This window comes from Enhydra lutris, unplaced genomic scaffold (assembly GCF_002288905.1).
Source record: "Enhydra lutris kenyoni isolate GAN:26980312 unplaced genomic scaffold, ASM228890v2 scaffoldscaffold13, whole genome shotgun sequence".
NCBI lineage: Eukaryota > Metazoa > Chordata > Mammalia > Carnivora > Mustelidae > Enhydra > Enhydra lutris.
Window position 1 is genome coordinate 55761883 of NW_019154097.1, and position 14581 is coordinate 55776463.

At 56.3% G+C, this 14581-nt stretch overlaps 1 protein-coding gene across 4 annotated transcripts in view; it reads left to right on the plus strand.

Moving 5' to 3' along the window:
* LOC111145841 (protein kinase cAMP-dependent type I regulatory subunit beta) overlaps window positions 1-14581 on the plus strand; it is a 79585-nt gene that overhangs the window by 4425 nt on the left and 60579 nt on the right. For 3 of the 4 annotated variants that reach the window (XM_022501106.1, XM_022501105.1, XM_022501104.1), the window contains one exon: window positions 9444-9641. In XM_022501106.1, coding sequence (XP_022356814.1) covers window positions 9465-9641 — 177 coding nt within the window. In that variant the 5' untranslated portion in view covers window positions 9444-9464. Of the gene's footprint in view, window positions 1-8528; window positions 8580-9443; window positions 9642-14581 lie in introns of those variants that run through there. The other variant, XM_022501108.1, reaches the window with a different exon arrangement.

The window sequence follows — 14581 nt, forward strand, 5'->3', positions numbered from 1 at the left end:
GAAAATGGAATCACACTGAAAATCAGCAGAGGACCAGAAAAGCTTCAGATGTGGAATTTCAACAACATGGTTCGACCCAGAAACAAAGGAACGAGCTGCGGATAGACAGGACGGCCTGGTGACTATAGGGAATTATGCCAAGTCAGATGATCGCTGAGGGGTGACTGTAGCATGACTCCACATACGTGATATTCATGACAAACAGCTTCGTGTTCTCTGGGGTCAGGGGTGGGGCTAGGTGTGACCATAAATGCAGCTATAGAGCAGCTGAGTGTGGTGGCAGACGGTATTTAGGTGTCTTGGTGATGATGGTGACTGGACAGACATTTAGGTGTGGTTTTTTTTTTTAAAGATTGATCGATTAGAGCGTGAGTTGGGGGAGGGGGGAGAGGGAGAGAGAGAGATGATCCCCAAGCAGACTGTGCTGAGTGTGGAGCCTGACACGGGGCTTGATCTCATGACCCTGAGATCATGACCTGAGCTCAGTCCAAGAGCTAGATGCTTAACTGATTGAGCCACCCAGGCGCCCCTCTAAGTGTTGATTTTTCTTTTTAAAGGTTTCATTTATTTATTTGACAGAGACACAGCGAGAGAGGGAACACAAGCAGGGGGAGTTGGAAAGGGAGAAGCAGGCTCCCCGCCCAGCAGGGAGCCCAATGTGGGGCTTGATCTCAGGACCCTGGGATCATGACCCAAGCTGAAGGCAGATGCCTAACGACTGAGCCACCCAGGCGCCCCAAGTGTTGATTTTTTAACCCAGTAGCAAAATATACAGACAAGGGGCGCCTGGGTGGCTCAGTGGGTTAAAGCCTCTGCCTTCAGCTCAGGTCATGATCCCAGGGTCCTGGGATCGAGCCCCGCATCAGGCTCCCTGCCCATCGGGGAGCCTGCTTCCCCCCCCCCCTCTCGGCCTGCCTCTCTGTCTACTTGTGATCTCTCTCTGTCAAATAAATTTAAAAATATATATATACAGACAAATCCAAACCCAGTAAGAGAAAGAGAACAGTGAAGGTTAGAACAGAAACACACCAAACGGATCACATAACCTCCTTTATCCCTCCCAAAGTACAAGAAATGGAGGATTCCTAGGAAAACGTGATTTACTAAAACTTATGCAAGAAGAAATAGGAGAGTCCAGTGTCTGGTAAAGAAACCGCCTTTGTGATTTAAAATCTTCCCACGATAGTGGCTGGAAGGATAGCTGCTTTATTAACTTCCAAATGCTTTCCTGGGAAATAACTCTCATCCTAGACTTTTTCTGACAACCGAAAGAGGGACTATCTCCTAACCCCTTTTGTGAGGCCAGCGTCACAGTGACAGGGACAATACACAAAAGGAATGTTACAGATCGACCTCTTTCATTGGACACAGGTGCACAAATCTTCAACAAAATATCAACCAGTTCAGCCTGGAGATAAGGAATTTTTAAAAAGAATACATTGAGTTTACTCCAGGAATATGAGGTTAATTTAACATAAGAAATTACTGTTGGGGGTGCCTGGGTGGCTCAGTGGGTTAAAGCCTCTGCCTTCGGCGCAGGTCGTGATCTCAGGGTCCTGGGATCGAGCCCTGCATCGGGCTCTCTGCTCAGCGGAGGAGCCTGTTTCCCTCTCACTCTCTGCCTGCTTGTGATCTCTGTCTGTCTAATAAATAAATAAACTCTTTAAAAAAGAGAAATTACTGTAATTTACTGCATTAAGAAAAAAAAAACTGAAGGAGAAAAATCACGGGATCATCTCAATAGATGTAGGAAGAGCATCTGATGCAACGGGACACCTGTTCCCCACAGCAGCTTGGCGGAGGAGGACCAGAAGGCACCTCCGCAAATACCCCACAGCAAATGTCCTATTAGATGCAGTGGACGGGTTCCAAAGAGAGCTGCTGACGTTTCTCCCACGCCCGTGGATGGATCCAGCCTTGAGTGGAATCCGAGCTGGCCTGCAGACTCCCCGGGGGCCCCAGCACACGGCAGAAAGGGTGCCAGGTGGTTTCTCTGCCCTGCGTAGAGGAGAGGGGCAGCCCCTCACACCCACGGGGAGGGCGATCACCAACAAAAACACAACACAACAAAACCACCACCAGCAACTAACAAGCACTGGCAAAGACAGGAGAAGTTGGAAGCTTGTTCCAGTTGCTGGTGGGGAGGTAAAACGATACAGCTGGCTGTGGGAAGTAGCCTGGCGGCTCCTGAGACGAGCAAGCCTGGGGTTCCCGTGTGACCCAGCAAATCTGTGTCCCCTTAGGCTGCCAGATACCTGCGCGCTTGTGCTCACCACAGCCGAGAGGCAGAAGCGTCCCGAGTGGCCCTCGTGGTGACAGAAACACAATGTGGTCGGTCACATGATGGGCTGTCCATTAGCCTTAGGAGGGAAGGAAGGGCCGACACGGACTGCGACGGGCGTGGACCTCAGAAACATGCTCAGAGAGAGAAGCCGGACATCAGAGACTGTATCGTAGATTCTCCTTCCATGGAGCCCCTAACCATGACACGGTGGCTGAGGCAGTGACTTTCTTCTGGGAAGTCTGGATGCCAGAGGCTGTTTCGATGCAGAAGGCAGAGCCCCCCAGCCCAGTGAGTTCGGGGAGGAGCTATCGGACCCCTCGCCGGCCCCACCTGCTCGCAGTCAAAGACACGCCTCCCCAGAGGACGATGTGTCCCAACTTTCTGAGCTGAGTCTGGCGTTTGCATCATTTCCTAGCCCTGGACACTTAGAAACACTGAGCTGACACTGGGTTTGTACCTTAACATAACCCTAGAACTTTGGAATTCTCTCTCTCTGAGCCAAAATGTGATGCAGCCGTCCAAATGTGTACCATGGGACAGACAGAACTTCCTCCACCGAAGGAATAAATACTAAAGAGCTGGGAGAGGTGAGGAAAGGGGATTTCCATGTCTGCTCCGGAGTCCTGCTTGTTCAGTGTTGTGGTGACACAGACTTTAAAGTGTGTCATTTAAGTCAGTGTAATAAACTGATTTTAGCAGATATCATCATCTCATCCAACAAGTATTTGTGGAGCATTGAACATTTCCGGGCATCCTGGGAGGCACTGGGACACTGCCAATAAGTCAAAGCCGATGCAGTCACTTCTCACGCAGTTGATGGCTGGGAGGGGAGGTCACTGACCAAATGGTGACACCGACGGGGCCCTCAAGCAGTGCGACGTGGTGTGGAGGGTCTCTGGATGTAGGGTCCGAGGCCCAGGAGCTCAGCGGGCACAGAGGAAGGGAGTGCTGGCCTGGGGAAGGAAGGGGAGCACAGGGAATGTGGGACCTCAGTTGGCTTGAAGATGTCACTGGCTTTGACCTGTCCCGAGGGGCGAGTCAGGAGGAAGCGGGAGGGCTGGGAGGTGGTGGGGCCTGTGGGCAGGACCTGAGTTCCTTTGCAGAACCCAGCAGCCACTCGGGGCGGAGGGGGAGGATGACGTTATGGGCGCTCCGGGTCTCTGGCGTGGGCCTGGCGGGAGGCTGGGGCCTCGCTGGGAGGCAGCTCTCCACGCAGCGATGCAAGCTTCCTTGGCGGGCAGCTCTAAAGGCACCCAGTGCTGCATTTTAAATCTAGCCTCAGGATGCCTATGTCGTCACTGGCTCTGCAGCCACACAGGCCCTCGGGGGAAGCTGAGGAGGGGGTCACAAGCCAGGAGCTCGTAGGAAGCCCACTGCCCTTAGGCACTGCTGGCTGGGCCTCGCACGTCATGAACTGGGAGCCTCGAAGACTCCCAGCACCTGGGGCCCCAGGCATTCTGTCCGGTAAGGGGCTGTGGTCAGCATCTGGTGTATACTCGTTCACGCAGCCACCTCGTTTCGGTGTGGCCCCTTCCCTGTTCTGGTGGGGGGTGGGGTGCGTGAGGCCAAAGCTTCCCTCACCACTGGCTCTCACTTCCTAGGTGAAACTGTCCCTGAGGTTTTGGGGGATTCTGTGATGTGGACTGGGTTCTTGATGTTCCCAGTTCACCAATTAGTGTTCTTGGTTCCGGTTAGTCAGTGATGACTCTCCTGTCCTCTTTCAGGCTCCCAGAATTTTGTTATGGTCTTCTCTGGGTCCTTCCAGTCCTTGAGGGCATGCCTTTAGAAACAAAATCCCTTTGGGGAGCCTAGCTAGTGGGTGACCCACCACTAGTGGGTGACCTAGCCTAGCTAGGGTCCTGGGATCAAGTCCCGTGTTGGGCTCCCTGCTCAGCGGGGAGCCTGCTTCTCCCTCTCCCTCTGTCTCCACTCGTGCTCTCTGTCAAATAAATAAAATCTTTTTAAAAAACCCCTTTATTGTGATTTTAATGTGGTTTGTGAAGTTAATAATGGGTGTCTTGAATTCCTTTGTCTTTTCCAGGAAGATTTTAAAAATTTAATAGAAAATTACTCTTGAATAGGTAATACATGCATTTGGCATACATTTGGGACGGCACTCGGGGACATGGTCCCTTTAGGACTGCTGCCCTCCCTCCCCCTCAGGCCACCTCTGCCCTTCAGGTCTGTCTAGAGGTATCCTATGCCCTGTGCCTGAATCCACATAAATCTGGATTGTAAAGTCAGCTCCTTTTTTTTTTTTTTTTTTTAAGATATTATGTATTTATTTTAGAGAGACAGCCCAGGAGCAGTGGGGAGGAGCAGAGGGAGAGGGACAAGGCTCAGCCCAGAGCTAGATGTGGGATTCAGTTCCACGACCCTGAGACTGTGACCTGAGCCAAAACCAAGACTCGGACCCTCAAGCTGACTGTGCCCCCAGGCGCCCTGTGAAGCCACCTCTTCAGTGGTGGCATACACCCCAAGTTTTCTACTGTGGTTTTTGTGTTTTTTCACTTAGGAACATACAGTGGAGACAGGCTAGGCTTGGTCCAGCCAGTGCGGCCACGTCTTTGTGAACAGTGGGGGCTCTCCCTAGTTGGCAGGCCCCCCCACCCCCACAGACAGATACATGTTCACCAGCAGAAACATGCACGAGCAGGAACAGTCACCGGAATATTGACTTTTTATCACGCGACGCTGGAGTTGCTGGGCTGTGTCTTTAACTCTGTGTAGGAGGTTCCTCCGCACGGGGGTCGCCGAGGCTCCATGGGAGCCCCATATTGGTGAGGCCTGTTTCCTGAGCCCTCCCTGCACAGACCTGCCTGCCTAGGGGGAAGCGTGCCAGCCTGCCCGGTGGCCCAGGGCTCCTCTGTGTACCTTAAATTTGCGCTACTCTTGGTTTGCACGAAGCTAGGTATCTTCCCGCCAAGGAAATCAGCCCTTTGTGACAGGGCATCATGAATTGACTTCTTGTTTTGTTTTTATTTTGAACGTGTGAGAGCTTTTGTGCACAAAGTGTTCATGTTTATGGAGTACGTGGATTTGTACATTCATAGCCCCTCAATATCCTGGTAGGACTCGAAAGGCCTCCTGTGTCCCGAGATCCTAGGACATTTCCCAACGCTGCTTCTGTGGCTTTGGTAGTTAAATTCCGGATGCATTTGAAGTTTATCTGTACAAAGAGGCACACGTGACTTTTTTTTTAGTTCTCCCCAAAGTAATTACTGAATTATTTTCCCTGCAAACATGTAATGCCACCTTTATCACATACGAATTCCCTGTAAATTTTGGTTTGAGTTTATTTCTGGACTCTTTGTTCTGATCCCTTAAGGTCTGTCCACTCCTGTACCAGATTCATAACACTTTACTTCCTTTATCCCTATGTTTTCACATATGGCCTTCCTGAGTGCTCGGGCCTCCTCCCGTCTCGGTCTGTTCAAAGGAACCACAGACTTGTCTTCCTCACGGCTCCGGAGGCTGGTGTCCCAGACGAAGAAGCTGGGCCCTCGGCTCCACTGCGCTGTCCCTTTGCTGTGTCCACACGCAGCTGCAGAGGCAAGGGCATGCTCTGGGGTCTCTGGCATGAGGGCACCGCCCCTGACCGACTCACCTGAAGACCCCCTCCCGACACCCCACACAGGGGGTTAGGATTTAGCAGGAGTTTTGGGGTGATACGGCTTTTAGCCCATCGCATTCTTGCCGTGGTTTCCTCCTCGTCCAGACATGGGGCTGGGCCTTTCCTTGGATTCCCCTGTGACAGCTCTCAGGAACTGCGTGACGGTCACCACAAACTTAGGGGCTTAAAACCTCACACACAGAAGATCTCGTGGTGTCTGCAGATCGGAAGTCTGGGTCCCCTAGCTGCTACACATGGGGCAGCACTGGGTTCTCCCCGGAGGCTCCACTGGGTGTCTGCTTCAGGGCGCGCTATTGGCACAGGGCCACCAGGGGCCACACCCCAAGGCCACCCCAGGGAGCACGCATGATCAGAATGCGCTGACGTACGGTGGCTATACGGAGGTGAAATTTTGCATCCCAGACCTACCTGGTGAGCCGTGTGAAAGATGAAAATTAGCACTGTTCTTACGACGGCTCCTGCTGCCTCCTCCCAGGGAATTTCTCACCGATGGCCCTTTCTTTCAGAGGTTGGAGGAGTGGTTCCCGCCTCTCCGCTGGCCTTGTGTTCCTCCGCAGCTCACCTCTCTCTTCCCCTGTGGCCTCGTCTTCAGCACCCCTCCAGGGCCCTGCCCGTGTGTCCCAGGGACGGGACTCAGAGGTCTCCCTGAGGAACCGCTGTGGCCCTGACAATAGTAACCAGTGGTGTTCACGGCCACTGGGCCCCTGCCGCGCTCCTTCCCGTACCCCCAGCCTCAGCCAAAAGCTGCACTCGAGTAGCGCCCACCTGTTGGACTGAGATCTCACGAGATTTGGAAGTGCCCACATGGCGCCTCTTCCAGGAAGGTCCCGGCACCCTGTTGTCACCCCAGGCTAGGTGCTGCTCTCCACATCAAGCCAACAGACTCACACAGCTCTTGTGCGGCATTTGCCGGGAGAGCTACGAAGTACAGGGAGTCCCACCCGGTCTGGAGGTGCGGTGCAGTAGGAGCCCTCAGGTTGAATCTTGGGGGTAAACTGGAGTCGGCAGAGGTAGGAGTCTGTGGGTGGGCAGTGGCTGGGAGAGAATGCAGCTTTGAAGCTGGGTCTTCACAAGGCTTGGCTGCCCCGGTTCTGGGGTGAAATAAAGACCCCCGGAGCTGGGCAATGTGACTGCCTCCTGCTGGGGAACACAAGAGGGCTGAGCACATGGGATGGTTCTTCCCTGTGGGTTTAGGGGACTTTCTCAGACAAGCACGGTTTACTGGGTCACCTGACACCTGTGGTATGTTTTTGGTGGAAGGATGCGGCTGCCCAGACACCCTACAAAAGCTGGGGTTCGTCACTGTCAGAGGGGAGGCGACCTAGCCAGGAATGCCCGCATGGTGGACCCCATGGCTTCCCCTCCAGCTCTGTGAGGGCGATTCCTCACGTAAGGGGCTGGCTACCGGTTGTCCAGCCAGCCTCCCAGCTGACCCTTGACCTCCCCCCACATCGAGGGCAAGGGCAGGGGTAGCAGAAAGGAGTTCCCAGTCGGTCTGCCTGAGTGTGACCTGTTCCTACACCATCACACAGGCAGGTGGGAGTGGGGCCAGTCTCAGCCCAGCTGCAGGGGCCGGTGGGGCGGGGCAGCCACGCTGTGGTCTGTCTGCTTCAGTGGACAGGGGACTGTGGGACAGGGGACTATAGGCTAGGTTATTGTGGACAGGGGAGTATGGGAGAGCTGAACAGATACTGTCTGCTTCCCCTTCAAGGCCCAAGCTCCCTATTCCCTCTGCTGGTGCACCACCCCTCTGTGGAAAGGGTGGGGACCCCCAAGTGATTGAGATGAAGTTTCTGCTACCACCTGCCAGAATGCGGGCAAAGCATGACGTTGGGCAACAGGAAGAAGGACAGTCCCTTCTCTGCAGGTCTGGACTTGTAGATTAGGAAGTCACCCCAGGGGCTCCACAGGCCTTCGTGACCTCTTGGATGTTGGAGGATGGTGGGAAGAATTCAGCATGACCCACTGATTTCCCACTGGGGCACTGGGGTGACTCTGGAGCCCTGAACCAAGAAAAGGAATTCAGCTCCCTTCTCCCGGGCTGGCCTGGGGCCCTCTGGCCTCCTCTTGCGGCCCTGAGCTGGAGGGTGGGGGCTTGCAGACAGGTGGCTGAACCTGCCAGGGGTGAGCAGTGGGGGGTCCTGGCCATCACCGTGAGGCTCCACCAGCTGCAGCAGCAAGGACAAACCATCACAGGGTCTCCAGTGGAGGGGTGAGGAGGTGTGAGCGGGTGGTGGAGGGCAGTGGTGGTAGTCTTGGCCGCCTGTGCATGAAAACCTGGGGCTTTGTCCACCTCAATGAGGCCTGCCCAGGCTTGCTTTAGGTGCGTGGGGTCCTTGGGGAGACCAAGGAGGGGGTGGGGGAGGGGCGCAGGGGTGAGCTGCGGGGAGAGCGGTCTGTCGGTGCGCAGATGGAGGGACGCTGAGGGGCGGGAAGCAGAGGAGGAAGGGGGTGGGGAGGCCCGATGCGGGGGCGGGGAGGGGGCGTGCGGGAGGGGACAGGGCCAGGCCGGGTGCAGGGGGGTGTGGGGGTTGGTCGGCACGTCGCGGGGGCGGGTGGAGGGCGGCGCCGCTGCAGTGCGGGGACCCGCTCGCCCGCCGTCCCCGCGTCCCCGCCGCGTCCCCGCGCAGCTTCCTCGGTTTTCGGGCGCCGCGCATCCAGGTATGCCGAGCTGGGATGGGGTCTGCGATGGGATCCCCCGCCTGCGCGGGCAAGGGGCTGAGCTCGGCCGGCCAAGAGGCCCGGGGAAATGGGGGCCTTTGGGGAGCCCCCGCCCCCTTGCCCGAACCGGGGCCCGCGGCGCAGTCGTGGAGAGGCGCAGAGGCCGGGGGCTCAGGGGCCGGAGGCGCCGGGGCCTGGGACAGGGAGGCAGGGGCTGGGGGCGCGCAGAGGCCAGGGGCAGGGCGCGGGGCCGGGGGGGAGGGGGCGCGGCTTTGGGGCCTTCCTGGCGACTGGGAGCCCGGGCCTGGGTCCCTGCGGCGCGCAGCCCCGTTCCTGAGCCGTCATTGTGACTTAGCTGCGGGCGCCCGGCTGACAACGCGCGGCTGTGCCATTGTTCTCCATGGACCGTCCTTCCACAAGGCTCTTTAGTGGGGTTTCAACTGTTTGCCTTGTTTTCTTTCTGTTCCTGCCGAGCAGGCTACCGCGGCCCTGGAACAGCACCTCTCCATCTCCCTGGTTCCCACAGTTGTTCCTAAAAAGGGAGGAGGGTTAGTGGCAACTGAGACCACGTAAGAGGTGGGCTGGGCGCATGGCCCTTGGGAACCCCCGGGTCCCCGCTCTCCCCCTGCAGATTTCTCAGAGACCAGGGCTTTGCTCAGCCCTACAAATCTATTCTTCCTCCAAGCCCACAAAGATCTGTGAGGTAAGGCTTTGTGCCGTCACGTTCAGGAGGACAGGCCCATGACCACAGACACTGGGACCATGTCCCAGTGCTCACTGGATGAGACTACAACGGCCCACCTTGGGAGCCTGTGGGATGCCACCTCCCCGAGCGCCCACCTGACGTGCATTCCCCCCCTCCAGGCAGCCAGAAGTGGGGTCACCATGGCGTCCCCGTCATCCTACCAGGCGGAGGAGGATGAGAGCCTGAAGGGATGTGAGCTCTATGTTCAGAAGCATGGCGTTCAGCAGGTCCTCAAAGACTGCATTGTGCACCTGTGCGTCTCCAAGCCTGACAGGCCCATGAAGTTCCTGCGCGAACACTTCGAGAAGCTGGAGAAGGTCAGTGACATCCACCGCCTGCTTCCCCTGGGGCAGGTGTGCTGGGCCGCGGCGCCTTGCACCTGCTCCCCGGGCCTTGCTGGCTCTTCTGGGGAGTGTGGAGAGAGCAGCTGTCCGTGGGGGCCTGGTCTTGCCTCACACGTTCCAGGGCTTGGCCTTCCTGGTCACAGGCCCTCTCTGTCCCCCCGCACTGGGGCAGGCCCTACGGCGTGCAGAGCCTGGGGAAGAGCTGCTGGGGCCCACTGACAGTGGAGGGGGGCAGAGATGGGGACTGGGTGTCATTAGGTGGCACTGGCGTTTGGGATGGAAGAGCGTAGCTGTGGTGGGGCATGCGATGGGGGACATTTGAGACCTGATTCTCTGGTAATGTGCACATGGGAGGAGGCGGGCACAGGCAGAGGAGAATGCCCCTCAGACTCGTGCAGTGTGGGGAGCACACACCCATCCACACCTCTCTTCTGAGAGGTACCCCCCCCTCATTCTTCCATGAATGATGGCGCTCTTCCCTTCCTGGTTCATCGGCGGGAGGACGGGCTCAGAGCAGGAGGGGTCTGAGCCCCTTGGCCACCTGTCCCTCCGTGGCAGGCTTCCTCTTTCCGGGGGTACAGCTCCGTTCCTGTGAGAGGCAGAGCCTGCCGCGGGGTATCTGTCCATGCGGGAACGTGGACGCTCCAAAGCGGATGGTGGGGGCTGAGATAAGCACGGGCCTGGGGCCGAGGCTACATATTATCCCTGGGGAAGGTGGCTCTGAGCCCCCCAGAACCTAAAGTCCCCTAGAGCCCATGGGTGTCTCCTCTACCTTCATGATGGCTTGCCCCGCGAGCTGCCACAGAGTGTCTATGATGGGGGCACAGGAAGGCTCTTTCATTCTGGGTGCGGCGGAGCCTGGAGTCTTCGGCCCTAGGAGCCGGTGCCCCGGGGGAGGGGCAGAATCCCAAGCAGCACCCCCCGCCCCCCATGAGGCCAGCTGAGTGGCCAGGAAGCCAGGGAAGGGGGACTTCTCAGCGTGTGTGACAGCAGGAAGCATGTATGCACGGCCCGATAAAGCCCCGGGAGGATGTCACTGGGCCACACAGACCAGCGGGGATGGCCCAGCTCCCGGTTTGCTGTCCCGTGAGGCCACGTGCCGCCACCAGCCCTCAGGCCTTGGTGAGTGACTTCTTTACCGCAGGCCGTTTAAAAGGTCCAGATGTGAGGGGGTAGAATAGCCCTTACTCTCCAGCCAAGCACAGGCGGGGCTTCTCCCCAGGACATCGGCTGAGGCTTGTGCAGTCCTTGGTCCTCGCAAGGACGCCCATTAGATGCTGGAAGAAAGCGCCCGCCCTCTTCCCCGGTGGACCCCCCCTACGTTTCTCTAGCACCTTCCTTAGCACGCACAGGCGTGTGGACGTGGGTGGTTGTGGCGTGTGCGCATCTCTGGCCTGGCTCTCCTCCTTAGCATTGCTGTGTGACGTCTGCACGGGTCACATTTACCGTTTGGGCCACTTCGAAGTGTCTGTGTTCTCCTCAGTGGCATTGTTACGGTGTCTGTGGCCATAAAACCATGTGGGGTCACAGATTTGCCTATATCTGCATTGTTCTGTGTTTGATGGTCTTCAGGTTTTTCATTTTCTTCAGAAAACCTCTCAAGGCCAAGGACTGATTTATGGGAGGAAGAGCACTGACGCCGTCAGGGCGCGTGCTCTGGGGCCAGGGTCTGGCTCATTCCGTGGCTTTAGAGCCCCGTTGCCCCTTTACTCCCAGAGATGGAATGAGTTTGTTCCCCCCCGCCCCGCCCCCCTGCAGGAGTCGTGCTGTTTTCCCAAATCCGCGCCAACATCCACTTCTCTCCCAGTTGTTCTTGTGCTAACTTGTAGGTATGGACATGTCCTGGCCGCACTGGGGGCTCCTTCCCTCCTGGTGGCCTGGCGCCTTCCCTGGATGCTGGCTCCAGGGGCATCACACAAGGAGCCAGACTAAGGTTCTGATCTTTAGTGGAAACGAAAGTCACGTTGTATTTCGCTTTCAGAATGAGCGGACACATCGGAGAAAAGAGACCTGAGGCCACTCCCCTCTCCCGTTAAAGTTCTTTGAACTCAAATACTCTGAAACTTGTGCTCGGTGGTGTGCAACTGTGCAGGTTCTGACAGGTGTGTCGGGTTGTCTACCTGCTGCCGTCCCCTGCCTCCTGCCCTTGCTGGCCAAACCATCCTGTCCCTGTATCTCCTTGGCAACCGCTCGAGTGTCTGCAGTTCTGCGTGTTCCAGAACATTCCATCAGGGGAGGCCTACGGCATGTAGCCTTTCAGTCCGGCTTCCATCCCTTCCGAGGGCATCTGAGATTCGTGCTGGTTTTGTGCGTGTCATGAGCGAGCGTTGTTCCACTGTGTACACCGATTGCCGTCTGCTCCTCCCCTGCCCAGCGGAGGGACCTCTGGATCACTTCTGGTTTCTGGCAATGACCAGGCCGCTGTCGGCATGTGTTTGTCTTACTGATTTTTGTGTGAATGTAGGTTTTTAACTGGAGAAAGTGTCTGGATTGTAGGGTAAGCGCACGTTTGACTTGGTAACGAATGGCCCAGCAGCACCGTCTTTGTTCCAACCAGCTGTGGCTCTTGGCCCTAAGACTGCCTAAGACTGCCAGCTCCCGAAAACTTGAGCCATTCTGACGGGGCCGTGGGGCCCTTCTGCTGGCTGTCTTGCTCATTTCCTCGTGACTGAGGAGGCAGTCTTTCCACGCACTTACTTGCCTTTTGAGTACATAAAGCAATCCCGAGCCCAACGGTAGGAGAAGAGCCTGGCAAGACACACGGACAGAAGACCTCGACCTTGCCATCTCCCCAAAAAGACACAATCCCCGTGTCTTTTTGGGGAGATGCCTGTCGAGGTCTTCTGTCCGTGTGTCTTGCCAGGCTCTTCTCCTACCGTTGGGCTCGGGATTGCTTTACGTACTCACCTCGGACCCTCACCTCCGCGGATATGAGTCGTGACCGTCCCTGCTTCGCAAACACCTTCAAGTCCGTCCATGGTCTGTCTGCTCATGTGCTCACCAGTATTTTCATGGAGCGAAAGTTTCTGCTTTTGAGGTTGGGTTTATCCATGTATATATATGTATATACTTATATACGTATATATATACTTATTAACGAATTGTGCTGTTGTGCATAAATTAGTGGAAGTGCTCTGCACTGACTCCTCCGCCAGCGGCCGGCTGTGCCTGGGGACCCTTGCCATCTGGCTCCCTCTGTCTTCATGGGAGCTGTCGATGTCTTCCCGCGTCATTCTTCTCCAAGAGGGTTTTGTTTGCTCCTTTCCAGGTGTATTTTAGGGTGATCTCAGTGAGATGACCCAGGAAATCCTCTTGGGATGTTGAGTGGGCTTACACCGAGCACATAAATCAGTCAGAAGAGAATGGAGAACAATCCTGAATCTTCACTTGGGGAACAGAGAGTAGCCCTTCATTTACCTAGGTCTGTGGTGTCTCTTCTGTGAAAGAAAGGCTTTTATTTTCTGGGGTGCCTGGGTAGCTCAGTCCGTCTGGCATCTGCCTTCCCCAGGCTGTGTTCTCAAGGTTCTCAGGATCGTGGGATCGAGCCCCACATCCAGCCCACATGCAGCCGTGCATTGGGCTCCACACTCAATGGGGAGTCTGCTGCTCCTTCTCCCTCCGCATCCCACCCCCACTCATGCATGCCCTCGCCTCCCCCAAAATAAGTCAATAAAATCTTTAACAAAAACAGAAAGAGAAGCTTTTATTTTCAAGATACAGATCATTTATATGTTTTGGTAGATTTTGCTCCCTCCTTTTTTCTATTTTCAGTGGTACTCCTTTGTAATTGATAGGCTTTACTTTTGTTTTTTAAAGGTTTATGTATTTGTTTGAGGGCAACTGCGCATGGGGGAGTGGGGAAGGGACAGAGGGAGAGGAAGAATCTCAGGCAGACTCATCACCGATCACGGGGCTCCACGCGGGGCTGGAGCCCACAATCCTGAGACCTTGACCTCTTGCTTAGCCGGCCAACCGTGCCACCAGGCGCCCCGATAGGCTTTGCTTTTTAGAGCCGCTTCAGGTTCACAGAGAAATTGAGCACTACGTGCCTTGTGCACACAGCTCCCCCTCCTTAGCCTGAGCCCCTCCCCATTAGTGACGCTCACCTGCTAAGGGCTCATTACATCTGATGAGGGACGCCATTGTCAGCTCCAGCCCAGACTTGACCTTGGGGTCCCTCCTCGTGCCCACAGTCCTGTGGGTTTAGACAAACACATGATGTCACGTATCTCATTCAAGCCTCATGTCACCTCGTGCTGCTGCCCTAAACATCCCTTGTGCGTGCTCCCTCCAAACCCCTGACCTTTCCCATCCCCGCAGCTCCGCCTTCCCCAGAATCCCACAGTAGGGAGCCTCCGCACACTGGCTGCTCTCTCTTAGGGACATGCGTGTCCTCCTGCCAGGAGGACCCACGCCGCCCGCTCACCAAGCCAGCCCCTCCTTCCTGCTGCCTCACAGCCTCCTGCTGTCCGGCTTGCGGTCCTCCCACCAGGCGCACGGCGGGTGGGGCCTGCTTCCCTTCCGGCATCTCGCTCCTCTTCCAAGACGGGGATTTCTTAATTTTCTTACGTTTGACTTTATTTCCAGAGTGCTTTTATAACTCACATTAGGAACCACAGAAAATAACCTTTGCCGACAGAACCCTACATGAGCTGCCTTCCCCCTTTTCCACGAGTTTGTGTGCATTGCACTTTCCTTGTGCTTGTGAGGTGGGTGTGAGCTCAGGGTCGTGCCCTTGCCCTCCCTGCCCGCCAAGCAGGTGTGGCCCGTGGAAGATGCTTGTGCAGACAGGGGACGGAGGGCCTGCTGTGGGCACCGTGTGCGGGTGTGATCAGAGACACAGCTGTGGGGACCTGCGCCGACCCGGGACCTGTGAGAGGAACCGTGGCCCGAAGCTGCAGGGAGGGCCGCTG